The 17,487-nt window shown below is 37.5% G+C and overlaps 4 protein-coding genes across 4 annotated transcripts; 3 read left to right on the forward strand and 1 right to left on the reverse strand.

Annotated features, from left to right (window-relative positions):
* Positions 1 to 595: 595 nt before the first annotated feature.
* Positions 596 to 5,279, forward strand: LOC105161728 (TLD-domain containing nucleolar protein). The gene is made up of 8 exons (XM_011079521.3): positions 596 to 785; positions 863 to 965; positions 1,061 to 1,165; positions 1,854 to 1,939; positions 2,027 to 2,247; positions 3,307 to 3,487; positions 3,922 to 4,102; positions 4,633 to 5,279. Exons 1-8 carry the CDS (start codon positions 733 to 735, stop codon positions 4,936 to 4,938), a joined length of 1,236 nt encoding a protein of 411 aa, XP_011077823.1. The 5' UTR covers positions 596 to 732; the 3' UTR covers positions 4,939 to 5,279.
* Positions 5,280 to 6,108: 829 nt separating this feature from the next.
* On the reverse strand, positions 6,109 to 6,793 carry LOC105161729 (small ribosomal subunit protein eS17). The gene has a single exon (XM_011079522.3). It carries the CDS (start codon positions 6,688 to 6,690, stop codon positions 6,265 to 6,267), a length of 426 nt encoding a protein of 141 aa, XP_011077824.1. The 5' UTR covers positions 6,691 to 6,793; the 3' UTR covers positions 6,109 to 6,264.
* A 789-nt stretch (positions 6,794 to 7,582) lies between these two features.
* LOC105161730 (UPF0496 protein At3g19330) lies at positions 7,583 to 11,437 on the forward strand. Its single transcript, XM_011079523.3, has 3 exons — positions 7,583 to 8,172; positions 9,717 to 9,918; positions 10,205 to 11,437. Exons 2-3 carry the CDS (start codon positions 9,849 to 9,851, stop codon positions 11,266 to 11,268), a joined length of 1,134 nt encoding a protein of 377 aa, XP_011077825.1. The 5' UTR covers positions 7,583 to 8,172; positions 9,717 to 9,848; the 3' UTR covers positions 11,269 to 11,437.
* Positions 11,438 to 13,895: 2,458 nt separating this feature from the next.
* LOC105161731 (uncharacterized) lies at positions 13,896 to 17,423 on the forward strand. Its single transcript, XM_011079524.3, has 4 exons — positions 13,896 to 14,339; positions 14,463 to 15,051; positions 15,503 to 15,622; positions 15,827 to 17,423. Exons 2-4 carry the CDS (start codon positions 14,539 to 14,541, stop codon positions 17,195 to 17,197), a joined length of 2,004 nt encoding a protein of 667 aa, XP_011077826.1. The 5' UTR covers positions 13,896 to 14,339; positions 14,463 to 14,538; the 3' UTR covers positions 17,198 to 17,423.
* The last annotated feature ends 64 nt before the right edge of the window (positions 17,424 to 17,487 follow it).

The following is a 17,487-nucleotide window of genomic DNA, read 5'->3' on the forward strand; positions in this document are numbered from 1 at the left end:
AAAATAATTACGTAAGTTTTGTTTCAAAAAAAGGTTATAATTATAATTACAACTATAACTTCAAATAATATATTTATAATTTTGCAAGAAACAAGAGTATTTGTATATATTGATCTAATTTAAAAAAGAATTAATGTATTTTACCCTTCAAAATAAAATATTTTGAATTCTATATTTTTTTATTTAAAAAAAAAAAAGACATCAACTTCATCCGACTTTTCTAAAACTCCTTATAAGTCTAGATTAAACCCATATAAACTCGGAAAATAATTGAAAGCAATACATTACACAAATGATCCTTAATTTTTGAATAATTAAATATACCTAAAAAATATCAAGATTATATACGCAAATCATTTTTAATTTTTTAAAATTAAACATACACCTCAAAAACATCAATATTATTGCATAAATTATTTGTACTTCTTAATTATTATTAATTATTTGGTAATAACGTAAAAAATAAAGACCAAACATCATATATATGATGAAGTGTAAATATAATTTCCCCTTAAATTTAAATGCGGGGTTTAAAGATTGATATATGACTCTTAAGCATCAAAACCCAAAATTATTTTTCTTTATGTTTATCGTATCCCCAAAATATTCTGTGAAAGCCATCCAAACGCGGTCTTCCCCATTGCCAACTCTTCACACCCCCAAAGGACTTCATTCGAGTTTGTGTATAACACGACTTTCAAATCAGAAGCGCCCCGTAGAAGAGGCGGGCCAATGGGCAACTCCGGATCATCATCCACCGATCCTCGCTTTGCCTCCGCCGCTAGGTTTGCATTTTCTGCTTACTGCATTTACTGATTCAGTATATTTCAGTTGATAAATAGGCGGAATTTTGTAATTGCAGAGCATTTACTCAGAAGGAATTGGAAGATTTAAGATCACTCCATACCTCGCTTGCCTCCCAGTCCCAAAGCAATGGGAAATACGTATCTCCTGATGTTTTCAAGGTGGTTTCTTCTTTGAACTGTTTTTCGATTTTGTTTGCGTAGTTTGAGTAATTTTTCTCTGTTTCTTCGCTTATGTGAATGAGCTTGCATAACAGGCGTATATTGGAATTGATGGGCCTCTTGGGGATAGGGTTTTCGATTTGGTTACGCAGAAACGCAAGGATCAAAAGCTCACTTTTGAAGACCTCGTTATTGCTAAGGTAAGCCTAACGCTTTTTGGTTTCTTGACCATGGAAAGAGTATGACAAGTTATTCTTTTCTGAAATCGTTGCGTTTTGCTGTGTTATTGTATGCACTGAAATTGCCTAATAACTTTTGTCTGGACAATCGCTGGTATAGTAGACACTTGACTACATGAATTATCTAACAAGAAGTTTTTGGAGGGATGAAGAAAGTTAGAAAGGATAAAAAAAAAGAAAGAGTACACAATTCAAAATAGAAGTCTAAGAGAGGTGATCTCACTGTCATGTTATAAAGTGCCTCCAATGCATATTTGAAGTATAGTTGAATTAATAAGTTGCATAATTTAGAAAATATGAAATTGTGAGAGAGAGCTAGTACAATTTTGTTGTCCGTTGTACATGTCATAATGCTACTTACTACAATCAACTACTCTTAACGACAATCTGTCATTACTAGCACAATTCCCCTTGTTGCAGTTCCAAATAACATAAAAAACTGAAATCTTGAGGATGAGGTTAGATCCATTTTTTTACAGAGATGCAATTCTTTCTCAAGTCTAGGTGCAGGTTGCATTTGTTCTCAATTTGGTTCAGGTTGTCCCACAACAAACAAATGCCTTTGGTTTGTGCTTGATATAAGTGCTCAAGACATGTTAAAGTAACTAAGATGTGAATGTCAATTTATTTGTGCTTCTTCATATTTTAGGGGACTTATGAGAAAGGAACTAATGAGGACATTGAAGAGTTCATTTACCAACTGCTTGATGTCTCAGGTGATGGCACTGTGAGAAGGTAAAATAAGGAAATTTCTTATTGTAGAGTTCTTTCCATCCATGTATTCCTTTTCTTCTAATATATATATTATGTGCATTGTGGTAGGAATGATCTTGAAGTTGTTTTAACTTCCATGCTTGATAACCTATTTCATCGACAAAGCTCTGAGACTAAAGCAGGATCGGACCAGGAAATTGTTATTGTTTTCATCAACGCTGCAAATTTTACTAGTGATAGCATGTCTCTTCAGGATTTCCAGAAATGGTGCACTCTTCTTCCAGCAGTCAGGAAATATCTGGGCAGTTTGTTAATGCCCTCTGATTCAGGTTTCTGGTTGATGCTCTCTCTCACAGCTTGTGCGTGTGCGTGTGTCTGTGCCTATGCCTGTCGTGTCTGGAGCGTTAGCATCCTCTTTGAGCTAAGCTAATTGTAAATTGTTTTTCTGTGAGGTTTTTCATTGCAAAAGCGATTTAACCGAGGTTACCTCCGACAAGCAAAAGCAGGGGTTTTCGGTTATGTCGAAAACCAATGTTAGGTCTAACCTAAAGTCCCAGCTAGCAAGTCAAAGTCTTTGTTCCTATGTTTGAATCAACGGGGCTCTGTCCTAGTTCCAGAAAGTCCCTTAGCTTCTTAATCACCCAGTTCTATAGGAGGAAGTGAGACGGGGATGGCACCAGCCACTAGCCTTTCCTAGGTCAATCGAACAAAATCTATCGGAATAACCTTGATAGAGCCGTTGGATTCTACTATCCAGAGAGCTCAGACTGACGGTTAAGTGGTTCGAATCCACTTCTAAGCGTGCGAAGGGAACAAGCAAGGGATGAGCGCACTAGTGCGAAAGCCGTTGCGCGCTGTAGCTAACGCGTTAAGTACCCCGCATGGCCTGCTTGGGAAGACGGCAAGTCCCTTTATTAGGATTGAGACCCTGGGGTGACTGAATTCGTTTTCGAGCTAACTGTAGCGAAGCAAGAGTAGAGCGCAATAGGACAACGAAGGAGCCACTGCTAGTCATTCTAATTGAATGTATGAGAACAAGTTTTTCTCTAAGTACAATAATTCAATTCAGGAATCTTGATCATCTGATAATTTGTTTACTGCTGACTCGGTTTTTATCATGAGCAAATGCAGTAACAAAGGAAATACTAGCAAAAATAAGTCGGTAAATATAACATAATGATTTTACTTCTTAATCATAGTAGTTACATTATTTCTAGTTTTTGTGTAAAGGAATCGTTGAGATATTCCTGGAAGAGATCTTTAATGTCAGTAGTAAGAGCCATGACACTGAGTAAATAATGATGTTAGCTCCTTTGTTTTCACAAACTCTTTCAACGTGGTTAAAGGAGATGAGTTTTGAGGTCTCTGACATGCTTTTCATTTTGTAGGTTCGCAAGTACCTCAGTTACAGCATGAGGACAAGATTCATCCTAGTCAAATTTTGTTGAGGAAGGAATATGCTTGGCATATTGGAGGAGCACTGTCCCCAACTGAACTGGATGAGTGGAAACTTTTGTATCATAGTTCTGTTCATGGGCTGAGTTTCAACACATTTTTGGGCAATATACAGTGAGTAGCTTGTTTATGATATCCTACTTATTTTGCTTATTTTCTCATGCTTTCATTTCAAGACTCTTCTACATGCAGAGATGTATATGTGAAATCATTCATGAATTGTTAATGGTCCTCGAAGATATGCTTTGCATATCTATTTCGGCATATGGCTGTTTCACCTGAAATATGGTTTGCCAAATTCTGTTAAGAGATATATCTCTTTGTAACTCATCCAATTAGAGCTAACACCAAAAAGTTCTTTGGCATGCACATATACTTACACCATGAAGGTGCTTTGATATATTAAAATGCACCAATGTTTTTTGTTTGTAAACTTAGCTTTTAGGAGGTGCGAATGCTAAAAGCTCTGTATTTCCATGTCAGTTCCTAGGTTGCTGCTTCTATCTTTTAGTAGCCATGGGATGGGTAACTGTTGAATTGAACTGCAGAATTGATGGACCAACTATATTGATCATCAAAGATAAAGAAGGTTATATCTATGGAGGCTATGCTTCTCAGCCATGGGAGAGGCACTCTGATTTTTATGGGGATATGAGATCTTTTCTCTTTCAGCTATATCCAGTAGCATCAATTTTTCGGCCTACTGGGGCAAACCATAATTTACAATGGGTAAGTACTTGAATTTCCTTGACAAATTACTCCAAAAACTGAAAGACTATGATAGATTATCTTTATTTAATAATGCAAGGAGCCAGAATGCCTCAAGAACATTCTAAGAATGAGAGGTCTTCTTCCGTTTACTTAGTAGACACAGGTTCTTGATCTTGAGCAGTCGATGGTATAAATAGGTGAATCAGCAAACAGTTGTCCTCCTGAAGACCGTCATCAGATTGATTATTCATATGTCAACTGCTTTTTTCTTGATTGCTTACGAATTGACTGAAGTAGCGCCATCAATTGGTACCAGGGTTTTCTCCGTCTGCATTATATTTTTCCCCTTCACTCGAAAGAAATATTAATGCAGGCGTTCAGAAGACCAACTCTAAGAGTGAATTATCAGGATGATCGGAAACTACTGATTTTGCCTTTTGACAATTCTCTTCCTGCTCTTATAATGCCATTTGAAATCAAATACACTGCGACCTTTCTGTTTTATATGCTTCTATGATGTTGAGACTGTGAAATCCTTCCACTTGCAGTGTGCTGTAAATTTCAGCTCGGAGAGCATTCCTAATGGCATCGGATTTGGAGGGCGAGTAAATCATTTTGGGCTATTCCTTTCAGCAAACTTTGATCAGGGGCACACCTTCAGTTGCACAACTTTTGGCAGCCCATGCCTATCGAAGACCTCCCAAATATACCCAGATGTAATAGAATGCTGGGGAGTGGTTCCAAGAAGAGCTGATCAGGATAGACCAGAAGTTATCAAAGGTACAGTGCTGGAAAGATTTAAGGAAGATCGGCATATGCTTAATATGGTTGGGCTTGCAAATTCGAGCGAGTGATTGTTGACATCTCTTCCACTTTCTCCCCCTAGACTGTTACTCCGGCTGAAGGTTTAGCCCATTCATACTTGTGTGGTTGTGTACAAATACCCAAAGTTTGCTCAAATTGTTGACATCTCTTCCACTTTCTCCCCCTAGACTGTTACTCCGGCTGAAGGTTTAGCCCATTCATACTTGTGTGGTTGTGTACAAATACCCAAATTTTGCTCAAATTGTTGACATCTCTTCCACTTTCTCCCCCTAGACTGTTACTCCGGCTGAAGGTTTAGCCCATTCATACTTGTGTGGTTGTGTACAAATACCCAAATTTTGCTCAATTTGCCGAGGTTTACAATTACAAATATGCAAGTGCTACTAATTCTGAAAGTTGATCTCAATTCTGTTTTGCTAAGTATGACAAATCAATCTTGTACATCTCTTTTTGTTTCAATAGAAATTGAAGTTCAATTCAACTGGTGAAAGGATAATAAAACAGAGGGTAAAAAATCAACTGTGTAAAATCTGGGCTCAACTTGATTAAAATCCAAATTAACTCAAACAGCCAAATTATCAAATTAAATTCAACCATTAATCCAAGTTAACTAAGAACCGAAACCAAATTGAACAACATTTTACTCATAATTGTTTATATTGTTAGCCACAAATAACAAGCAAATTCTCTCCGATGGATACGAGCAGAGAACAAGGCAACACCATCCCACAAACAATTAGAGAAAAAGTGCAATGCCAGCATAATTCCAGCCATGTTTTACACCATAGTCAGTTCCGACACCAACATTGAACCATGTTTCTTCCAACTTGCCGAGAAACACAAGAATGTTCAATGTTGATTTAAACTGCAATTCCATAAGGACTAAAGGGGAAGTGCCAACTGAATAATATCAGCAATGAGGACCAGCCAAAGAAAGCTCGCCCAATGAAAAAAATTTCATGTTCATGATCATTCACACTACCTCCGCTATAGCGGTAGAGAACTATAACAAAAAAAATCCCACCACCACTGATCATCTCATCAGAGTGTATCTTATGAGAGAAAAAGAGTTGCTAGCATTTCCATCAATGGGCAATGAAAGATCCCAACAAGCAAGAGAATAGAAAAGAAATAATGCTATTCATAATTAGCGAAAATCTCATACTTTCGGCAAAAACTTGACAGGAAGAGAGATGTGATTGTCTCAGAAACTTTAACACATTAATCATTATCTCAAATCCTCGAAAATGCATATCCAAAAGTAACAGAAGTCGTAGTTTCCAACAAAACTCAAATTAACCCACTATCAAAAGCATTAAAAGGAATACATAACCCGAGAAAAGACCGCGTCTCTCTCAGTACCGTCTAGCGCCTCCGCGGCCGTAGTTCAGCGGCGCAACATTGATCGGTCCCTGGTCCTCTCTAAGGACGACACCTGGAAGCTCCTTCATCCCAAGCGAATCCAATAAATCAATTGTCTCCTGGTCAACCTCGATGCGGTCCACCTTAATGGCCGACTCATCGGGGGCGAAATCCATGCGGCGCTCGCGCTCCTCCTCCTGCAGCTTGAGTGAAATTCCACGGACCGGCCCCTTCTGGATACGCTTCATCAGATGAGTAGAGAACCCAGCAATCTTGTTCCGGAGGCGCTTCGAGGGGATGATGGCGACTTCTTCGAGAACCTTCTTGTTGGTGTGGAAATCCAGCGTCATCTTCGAGTAGTAATGCTCGATCACTTGCCGGGAGGACTTCTTCACGGTCTTTGTTCGGACGCGACCCATCTTCTTGGTGGTGGTTCTGGTTCGGCGGCGGCGTAGGGGTAGGGGAGAAGACGGAGAGCAGCGTTTGCTTTAGGGTTTGGGATGCAAGCAGGAAGACGAGGTTTTGAGATTATAAATGGAGGCAGAAATTTCCCGTTGGTACCACTACTCTTTGGTTGTATCAAACCAACCCCCAACTTCTCCAATAATTATACTATAACCACAACTGATATGACAAAGAGATATTTTCCTTTTCTTTAGAAAAACGAATAAATTAAAGAGTACAGATAGTAAATAAATCCCGTTCCTGCTATATTCTAACTAACATAAAACTTGTAAATCATAAAAAAATTAATTTGAATTTCATTTCAAATAAATTATATTTTTCATATGAACACAACTAGAAAAAGAAAGTTATTTATGTAAGATGTCCCAAAATATGCAAAGAGGAAAAGCCCAAGAAGGATCCAAGAAGCAAGACGGAAAAGACCCCAGCATTGAAGGGTCTAGTAAGCGAAAACAATCGAGATGGCCCAAGACGGCTTGTGAAGGCCTAGAATGCCAGTCGCATCAACATATGGGAATCTTAGCTCACATGTGGCCCAATCTCAAGAGGACGGTTCCCTTGCTGCCACACAAGAAAATATGAAGCTGTGAAAGAGAGCTAGTACAATTTTGTTGTCCATTGTACATGTCATAATGCTACTTACTACAATCAACTACTCCATTACATGCACAATTCCCCTTGTTGCAGTTCCAAATAACATAAAAAACTGAAATCTTGAGGATGAGGTTAGATCCATTTTTTTTAGAGAGGGTCTAGGTGCAAGTTGCATTTGTTCCCAATTTGGTTCAGGTTGTCCCACAACAACCAAATGCCTTTGGTTCGTGGTTGATATAAGTGCTCAAGACATATTAAAGTAACTAAGATGTGAATGTCAATTTATTTGTGCTTCTTCATATTTTAGGGGACTTATGAGAAAGGAACTAATGAGGACATTGAAGAGTTCATTTACCAACTACTTGAGATGTCTCAGGTGATGGCACCGTGAAAAGGAAAATTGCCCTAAATTATGCTACAAAAATGCAATTTTCTCTTAAATTAAACTTCATTTATCTCTTTCTGTTTTCTCCTTTTCATTCATTCCGAGAATCCGCTCATAGTCATAGACGGAGACAGTCAAGACGAACATAATCAATCATTTGCCTCTCTGATTATGTATGGTATGGTATTGGTATACAGTAGTATGATCTTTCTGTTGTTTCCTCACTGAAAGAAGACTCAAAGACGGAGATGGTACTGTGGCCGTACTCTCCCTCGCCTAAGCAGCTAACCCTACACATCTGCGGCTTCCTCACTGCTGCTGTCTTCATCGCCGTAGGAACCCATCTCTCCTTCTCCAACATCGCCCCTCAACAGGCCCGAGCCCAGGCCCGTAAAGATTTCCTCAAAGCCCGTCTCAGAAAGCTCCTTGAAGATTAATCTCGACATTCCTGTTTTTGGTATTTCCCAGCACTCACCTTCCCTACTTACTGTACCTTTCAACTTTTACGCTTATGCTGTCTTATGGGATAAAAGCTTGAGACCCCTTTCCGATTCTTGGATGTTAATCGATCACGATTCTCATAAAATCCCGCAATTTAGCTTTCCTTTTCTGGTGATTTACTTGTCTGGTTTTTTTCTTTTGGCTGGTGAAGGGGGATTTCTTGGAATTTTGCAAAGGGTTATGTAGAAGTCATTATTATGGAGAGTGCTATACACTTATGCCTCAATGATTCTCAAGTAATGTCATGTTGCACCAAGGAAAAAGATGGTTGTTTGTTTTGAAAGAACTGGAGGTTTAATCATTGAAACTGGAGACTGTTGGTGAGTTGAGTGTGCTGGTTCAGTTGCCGTCGTCTACCTATGAAGCTGGAGAAGGGATCTAATATGTGAAGTAGGAGTCTTTTGTGTTGTAATTTTGAAAATTTACATGACAAACCCATAGATTAGATTATTTTTAATCTTGAGTTGCAGCAAGAAATTAAGGTTTTTGTAACAGCTTTTCCTTCTCATGTTTTGTCATTATTTGGCTGTTTCATTTGCTGCATTTGGTGGGGGTGGGAAATGGTGTGCTTCAAACCATGCCTGTAAAAAGGCTGGTGAGCTCTCCCATTTGATACACACAAAAACCAAAATAAAGACTTTCTTCTCTCAATTCCTACACTCAGGTTTTCCCTCTCAATTCTAAGATTTTGAGCTTAAGTTTCAATAGATAGGCTTCTGAGTGTTTTATTGCCGTGTTCTTTGGTACAGTGCTACACTGAAAGAACTGTAACCGTCTTATCCTGGGAGAGATTACGTTGTGCCCTATGCACTATTGATACTGGATGTATACTTTCTTCAAGACAAGCAGTGAACTGTGTGATTTAGTTAAATTTACGATTTCCATTGGATTGAAAATTGTTATTGTAAGTTTACTATTCAATTTACTTGTCGTAAATTGCATTTCTGACGGTTATGTTATTTGTTCCATCGTGGCTTTTATTGCTTTTAATTTCTAAATCCGATTGTTATATTTCAAAATGTTTCATTACACGAAACTGAAACTTTTCCAACATTTTGTATGTAAGGTATACATGATGATGAGTTTTTGATTTTGATGCGAGAAACTAGTGCTTGTTAAGCGTTTGCCTCAAATGCATTTTCTTTGCTCAACTTGAAGAGGAAGGGAAAAGCAAAGATTAGTGGCGAAGATTCTCTCTGAGCTTCAACCTCATGAGTGATTTCACCAGTAGCATTCTAGGTGATACTACATTGCCAAAGATAGGCTCTGTCAGCGATTGGTGTTTCATGTTAACTCGAATGTGCGAGGTCTAGGATTCTAAATGTTGCTCTTGAGAGAATGCTTAGAAATAAATGACAAGTACTTGCTTGTGTTAAATTGTTCCAATGGGAGCTCCTTTTATTGTAGAATCTCGTCAGCAAGGATACTCCTTGCTTGATTGATTTCACTTTCGTATTTTGTATTTTAACGCTTTGCCATCTTCCATTTACTTCTGTTCAGTGTTTGGCGGCAAGATTTGGGCGATCCATTTCTTCTGAGATTGTGCATGTCATAGACTTCTTATAGTCTACGAACGTGAGTCTTTTATACAGAAATGAGTTTTGGTCGCCCCACATCAGAGGACAGGGCCCAATGCTGTTTTGTGTGAAGCAACTGCCAACGCCTTCAACAAACAATGATTATTCATCCTCTGTTTCCCAAGGTAAACTTCTGAACTCTTGTGGAGTTCCTTGTAAGAAAGAAAAGAACAGTCTGTAGAAAGACAGTCTGGTTCTACCATGGTTGTCAATGAAGGCACCAAGAGGAATCTATATAAAAGAAACAGGATTTTTGTGATCAAAACAAAATGAATGTGAACACCCCCAAAGTAGGATTGTCAGGACTACAAAAGGCACTTCTATTTTGTTTCTAGACTGTTTCTTTCGTATGTAGCGCTCATTTAGTGCCTAGAGACATTCTAACCTTTGACAATGTAAATCATAATTTAGGTTCTTCTGTCGAGAATACTCCAAGAAGAGGTGCTCAACTCTCTGCCACAATTAACCTTAGTGAAGAATACGCTCTTGCAGTTCAAACTCACTCTTATGGTGAGATTCAGAGAACCTTTGACCAGGACAACTCCTTCGACCAAACCATAGACTTTGAAAATGTAGACTTCTCTGAGGAACCTCAGCTGTTAGAACAGGTTCTTCGACCAAGCCGTGAGTATGTTCAAGAAACACTTTCGCTTATTAGGCACAACCCGCTTACTTATCTTGTAGCTACCTACTTTGAACATAGTGAGCAAACTTCCCGTTTATGCTTCCTCCTCTTCCAGAGTGTCCGCCGGGCTCAGCTCATCTACTCCCCTATTCATAACCTTCTTGATGACCTCCCCGTGGAGTTCGACTCTGACTCTTATTCCCTCTCCCACTCCCTATGCAACTCGGCACACAACATTTTTCTCCATTTTGGCAGCCTTGAAAACCCCTTCCTCCCCCCTGACTCAGAGAACTTCAATAATGTGCGCCAATGCTTCTCCGACCTCACAGACCGGCTCGGCCATCATGTCAGAAAGCCACGGTCGAGAACCCATCCTGTACGCTACTGTTCAACAGGATGTGCCTTGTGTTTGATTGCAGCTGCAGTTGGTGTGGCCATGTCAGCTGTGGCAATAGCTAGTCATGCTTTAGTTGCCCTAGTTGGAAGCCCCATATGCATAGCAATGTTTCCTTCCATCGCAACAAGGAAAGAAACGGCCCGTCTACCTCAACTTGATGCAGCAGCCATCAATGCTTATGTCCTTCACAAGGAGCTGGACACCACTGATCGACTGGTTCGCCATCTCCACACTGATGTCGAAAACGACAAACTTCTTGTTCGGCTGGGATTAGAAAGGGGCATGGATGAGTATCTCATACAGGAGATATTGAAGCAGCTTCGGAGAAACCGTTCAGGTTTTGTGCAACGGCTTGTCAATCTTGAGGAGCATCTGATCATCTGTTTTGCTGCAATAAATCGGACAAGATCGCAGCTTGTTCAAGAGATCCACCTGCATCAAAATCCAGGTTGATTTTCTGCAGGATAGTTGGCAACTTTACCTTCTACAGCATTCGACTGTTCAACATTCATAGGCCAAAGTAGTGTTATTTTCCATTCATAATGTTTGGTACTCTAAATTCCCAGACATATTGTTAAATTTCTTTGAAAAAAAAATGAGTGAATCTTTTGGTTAAAGATAATCAACCCTGCACTTATCTAAATTTAAATTAAAAATAAAGAATTTCTTTTTAAGTATTATTAGATATCAAAAATAAAATGTAAGTTATATTATTAGCTAATTCATCCAGAAAAAATTGGTGATTCTTTTGGACAAAGATAAATAATTCTACATTTATATATATTTAAATAAATGTAAATAACACCCACTTCTCCTCAGGTTTGACATAATTAAAAATACTTCCTCATTGTTTGAAATATCATTAATATTCTCTTGATTTTAACTGTCGTCTAACAATTAGCTCCAATCTGTTAGGTTTTCATCCACTTTTTGTGGTGAACTGATCAAAATGCCTTTGTGGATTAAGAATTGTAATTTTAATTATTTTTTAAATTTTTTTATGAACTAAGTAGATATTTTTTTATAATTTTTAAAATTTTCCACCATTCCCTTTGATTTTTTTATAATTTTTTAGTTTTCTCTAAAAATAAACAAAAAGATATAATAAGGGCAAAGTTGACAATTTTATACCTTATCCAAGAATTATATAATTTCATCAAACATCAAGGGGTATTTGTAATTTTTTAAACAATTAAGAAATATTCGTAATAATGTCAAATTTGAAGAGAGATTATTGTATTATACCTTTTAAATAATAAATATCTTATTTTGTGGCAAAGAGGATTTATCCTAGGCATGGCAATGATTCGAGTTTCTAAAAATCCAAGACCTAACCTGGTATCCGAGGGTCGGACTTGTTGGACCCAATTTTGATACTTTTAAATATTAAAAAATATTCTTTTTTTAAAAAAAAAAATAATTCTGTTATAAATTTATGAATATGAAATTATAATATTATTGAAAGAATTTTTTAATAAATTTATATGCATATGTTTTAGGCTTTAAAATATGTATTACTCATTATATACACATTAAACATCTAAAATTATTTATATCATTATTTCAATTTATAAAAATATTAAATTTATGTGCATACGTAAGTATAAATAAAAATATGAATATTTGTACTATGTTAAATATATTTTAGATAAGTATATATAAATATATAAAAACATGAAAAGGGAGTGGGTTCGAGTTAGGTAGGGACACAAAGACCCTAGACCCGCTCTGAATGGTCCATTATTCGGGTTAGAACAGACCTATTGCCATCCGTACTTTATTTGATTTTTTATACAAAAAGAGAGATTAACTTATATCTTAATTGGTTGGGTTGGAAAGTGATCTCATTGAAAACAAGATAAAATTCAAGGTGTTATCCGGTGATAATAAATTGTAAAGAAAATTATAAATTAAACAGTGATAAAAGTTTGAAGTATTTCAAATAAAAATTAAAAGTAAAAAAAAAAATTGAAGTTAGAGCATTTGAAAAAATAATTTTATTTTATTAATAAATATCAGAAGTTGTTAAAGAGTTGTATATAATTCTTAATGTAAATCAATTTAATTTAAACCGTTCAGAAATAACATGTATAATACACAAACATTAATTTTATATTATTTTAGCAATAAACTGATAAATACTTAAAATAAACATTTACAAATACCGTCTATGTCTCGAGTATTTGAATGATTGGCATAAAGCTCTTATCTTTAAAAGATGAATTTATGTATCAACCATCAAACTACCCCATAATTATCCAATGTATTGTACATCGAGTGTGGCTACTTTGAACACGATAAACTTCCAAATGTCATCTAACTATTATACGCAAAAGATGTGTTATAGACACAATACGGAGGTTTTGAGATTGCTACCATAATTTTTTATGATCTAAAAAATATTAATTTATATGATAACTAATTTATTCAATTTTTTAAATTTGATGTTAACTTAATTATCTAATTAATATATTTTATTTTTATTTATAATATATTTTTAAAGTGTGAACGATAATATATTATATCTATGTAGAAACAACGTGTCATAATTTTATGGACAAATTACGTTTTGTCATATGGACTATGTTTGTTTTTACACTTTATCATTTAATTTTTTTTATGTGTGTTAACTTACAATCTTAATTTTGCCATACATTATCATTTTCTTGTCAATTTTTTGGTAAGAAAAATATCACAAGCTGTTTACATATGAAAAATATTACATCACATAATTCTTAACTATCAATATGCACTTCACATTATTCTTAAATATTACATGTGGACTATAAATGATGTTTTTTTAATAGAAGAATCTACTAAAAAATAATCAGATATGGCAAATATAAGATTTACAAACTTGAAATGAAAAATTTACATACAAAAATTTTAAATAATAAAATATAAAAATGAGTATAATTTAAATGACAAAATTTAATTTAGGGTAATTTTATTATAAAATTAGATAAAAGGAATTGGTTTGGGAGAGAGATGTAGGCCGCGAATCAAAGTAAAATACGAAAAGAACATTGCGATAATAACCAGTCTTTATTGGCCACGTTCTCCGCTCACATGCCCTAAGATCTCGCCCTTTTCCCTGGCTTCTTCCGGCCGCTATGTCCACATGTTCCACACGCTGTATCTGTAGTACCTTAAGTGTGTACAGAGAAATGGAGCTCCCAATCAAATCCAAGTCAAGCTTTCCTCTTTTCCTTTTCCGCATCAATTCAAATTATCAAAAAACCCATCATCTCATCCCCACATTTCTCTCCCTCTTTGCTTCTCCGCTTTTTCAATTGCTTCAGTAATTTCGTAGTTCGATTTTAACATACCCGTGAAGTAATCCGCATTTCTAGCTGTAAAGATTCTCAAAAACACAACTCTGCGCCCACTGAAATGAGTCTATGTCAATCGTTGTATGTCCTTTCTTGCAGATATGAAGTGGGGAAGCGATCAAACGAGAATGCGATGCTGAGGAGAGGCGGAAATTTATAATGCCAAGGAAGTACATTCCCTTGGACAAATTTGTAAGATCTTGAAACCCCGCTTCGCATTCTCACTTTTTGCTCTCAAAAAGCAAAGCTTATCGTTTTTCCTTGAATTCTTTTACTTATATTTTCCCAAAATCTTCTGTTGTTTCTTGCGTACAGATCAGTGATGTTGTAAGAGATTAAGTGTAGATATTGGTTGAGAAGAAGGAGAAATAAGTTGATATTGTCATGAAATATGACGTCGAGGCAAAGGCATAGAATGGTGACGATGGAGAGTCTCATAATGCCCACCAAGATCCGGAAAAGGGGATGCTCATCCTCCTCATCTTCATCGTCAAGAATTCATAATTACAGGTTGAATAAGCGGGCAATTCTGGTGGGCAAGAGCCGGGCCGGGCTGGGAATCGGACTGGGAGGGTCCAGATCCAGCACCCCGGTGCCAACATGGAGAACCACCCCTCTGAAGAGCGCCATTGACTCTCCCAAGTATTCTCAGAGTGGGAAGTCCACTCAACCTGTATCAGCCCGAAGGCTGGCGGCCACCCTGTGGGAAATGAATGAAATGCCCTCGCCGAAAATGAGTGAGAGTCATTTGGAGCTGATGAAGCAGCAACAGAAGAAGAATGGGAGTAAGATGGTCTTTAAGAGGGAGAAAATGCAGTTCGAGTGGGGGTTGCACTCGGGTTCAGGTTCAGGTTCTTTGCCACCTCATTTGTCCGATCCGTCAAACAGTCCGACCGTGTCAGAGGTGGGCTGATGATTCTGATGTTGTTTCTTGTTTGACCTAAGTGTATTGGTTTGCTTAACATATTATTTAATTTTTCTGCGTATGCGCATATGAATTCTATAGCATACTAGTATTGTTATCCCTCCAAATGCAGGTTTTGATAGCTTTAAATTGGTCTAGAAACTGAGAGGTGGAATAGTGCTTGTTCTATCAATTAACTCTTTATCATCGTGTTGATGGATAGCAAGGTAGGGTCTCAATTAGATTGAATGTCACGAGTCAAAGAGCTTCATTGGCTTTGAGTAGCATCGCACCTTCTTTTTGAGGAGCAAGAAAAAAGAAGTAATGCTCGTGCATTGCATGCGGACTTATTCCCCCTCGTTTCTTTGCAGAGCTTGTCCCTTGTTTCTTTGAAGGGCTTGTTCTGTAAGTTTAGCATTGATAAACTAATTCTTCTCTTTGGATTTTGTAGAAAATGGATCGATCCAGAACAGGTGGTCGTCTGAGGACGCCATCAATTTCTCAGAGGCTTAGGTCTGCACAACAAAATGCTGCAGTTTTTGATTCTATCAGCAATGCTAGTTTTATGGAGGTAAAGGGAAATTTAATATTTGTTTGCATTTCACGCTGTTATGTTTGTATTATTAGTTCAGAATTTTTGTTTATATGGTGCTATACGTTTCCATTCTTGCGTAACCTTTTCTGCATATGCTGTTTTGGTACTAATCTGTGGTCAAATTCAAAATTATTTCTATCCATTGCTTATCATAAAGATCTATATAAATCTGTAACGCAGATTGAGGCTAGATCCTGTGCCCCAACATCAAGTGGATCCGTTAGCGGCGGTAGGAACCGTCTGAAGGATATAAGTAATGCTTTGACTACTTCTAAAGAGCTGCTGAAAATTATCAATCGCATTTGGGCTCATGCTGATCAACCTTCATCAAGTGCATCTGTTATCTCGGCACTGCATGCAGAGCTTGAGCGAGCTCGCCTGCAGGTTAATCAACTTATCCAAGAACAACACTCGGATAGAAACGAGATTAACTATCTGATGAAATGTTTGGCTGAAGAAAAGGCATCATGGAAAAATAAAGAACGCCAAGCGACTGAAGCAGCAATCGGGTCCATTGCTGGTGAACTAGAGGTCGAGAGGAAGTTAAGACGTCGACTTGAGAGCTTGAACAAAAAACTGGGAAAAGAACTAGCAGAAATGAAGTCGTCATTCATGAAAGCAGTTAAAGAACTGGAAAGTGAGAAGAGAGCAAGAGAGATAACAGAGCAGGTATGTGATGAATTAGCAAGGAACATCGATGAAGATAGGGTTGAAGTGGAAAAGCTAAAGAGCGAGCCCGTTAAAGTTCATGAGGCAGAAAAAGAAAGGGAGATGCTGGCATTAGCTGACAAGTTGCTCGAAGAGAGAGCCCAGGTGAAATCCGAGGCTAAACATCAAGTTGAGGAGAAACATTCTGCTATTAGCAAACTGAGAAAACAATTGGAAGTTTTCCTGGGAACAAGACGAGATGAGGATGAAGGAAGAGCAACATATTTGAGTAAGTTTAACATTAGCTCTGATCAGAAAGAACAAGAAGATGGCGATGCTATAGATGACACCAAAGAAGATTCAGTAGAAAGCAATGTTCATTCGATTGAACTGAACATGAACCATAACAACAGAGGTTACAAGTTGGCTTATACCTCTGCCGTTGGTCATGAGTCGAGGAAATTACCCATTGATGAAATCAAAGCTAGGAACTCCATCTCTGGACAGGTTTCGCGGAGGAGCACCTCCCTTCAGAGGAGTGTATCAGATGGAGTCGAATGGGATATTCAAGGTGCATGTCATCGCAACTCGGCAGATGGTTTAGACAGGGAAAGGGTTCATGAAATCGAGAAGGAAGCTCAAAGAAGAAGCTATCTTGAAGAGATGCAGCAGAGATACAACAAACCCGTCAAGGGTCTTAAGGATCATATATCACTGAGTTCCCGGTTATCGTCAGCCAGAGACTATCATAGTCCTACCCAACAAAGGGAGCAATCGCGGCCCTTGAGAGATCCCCTTGGTACAGTACATGAAAGGCATAGTGCAATTCTAGCTATGGGTTCCAAGTCAAGAACGACAGACGTCAAAGGGGAAGGCCAGAGTACCCGGAGATCTAAATGGTGAGTTCATCAGTGCATAAACTAGCTATTTCTGAAGACAATATGAATCTTGGAGGTAGTTCAATCAGGTACTGCTAAAGCTTAGAAACATCAAGAAATTAACATCTTGTTGGTTCATGCTCTTACATTGGGAACATCCCGATTCAGTACTTTATGCACCAAATAGGTGCAATCTATATGTAATTCTTCTTTCTCAGTGGAAGTTAAGGTAAAAAGCAGTTTCATGTGAAGCTCTCCTAATCTCGATGAAATGCCTTTTCTGTTCTTTCCTTTTTTTTCTTTTTCTTAACAAAA

This window comes from Sesamum indicum, linkage group LG5 (assembly GCF_026168435.1).
Source record: "Sesamum indicum cultivar Baizhima isolate 11 linkage group LG5, ASM2616843v1, whole genome shotgun sequence".
Taxonomy (NCBI): domain Eukaryota; kingdom Viridiplantae; phylum Streptophyta; class Magnoliopsida; order Lamiales; family Pedaliaceae; genus Sesamum; species Sesamum indicum.

Bases quoted from the DNA above. Each gene is read 5' to 3' on its own strand.
- LOC105161728 (XM_011079521.3), top strand. From the start codon at position 733: ATGGGCAACTCCGGATCATCATCCACCGATCCTCGCTTTGCCTCCGCC. The intron at 966-1,060 runs GTGGTTTCTTCT...CTTGCATAACAG, and splicing joins TATCTCCTGATGTTTTCAAG to GCGTATATTGGAATTGATGG. The intron at 4,103-4,632 runs GTAAGTACTTGA...TTCCACTTGCAG, and splicing joins CAAACCATAATTTACAATGG to TGTGCTGTAAATTTCAGCTC.
- LOC105161729 (XM_011079522.3), bottom strand. From the start codon at position 6,690: ATGGGTCGCGTCCGAACAAAGACCGTGAAGAAGTCCTCCCGGCAAGTG.
- LOC105161730 (XM_011079523.3), top strand. From the start codon at position 9,849: ATGCTGTTTTGTGTGAAGCAACTGCCAACGCCTTCAACAAACAATGAT. The intron at 9,919-10,204 runs GTAAACTTCTGA...ATCATAATTTAG, and splicing joins TTCATCCTCTGTTTCCCAAG to GTTCTTCTGTCGAGAATACT.
- LOC105161731 (XM_011079524.3), top strand. From the start codon at position 14,539: ATGACGTCGAGGCAAAGGCATAGAATGGTGACGATGGAGAGTCTCATA. The intron at 15,052-15,502 runs GTGGGCTGATGA...TGGATTTTGTAG, and splicing joins ACAGTCCGACCGTGTCAGAG to AAAATGGATCGATCCAGAAC. The intron at 15,623-15,826 runs GTAAAGGGAAAT...TCTGTAACGCAG, and splicing joins GCAATGCTAGTTTTATGGAG to ATTGAGGCTAGATCCTGTGC.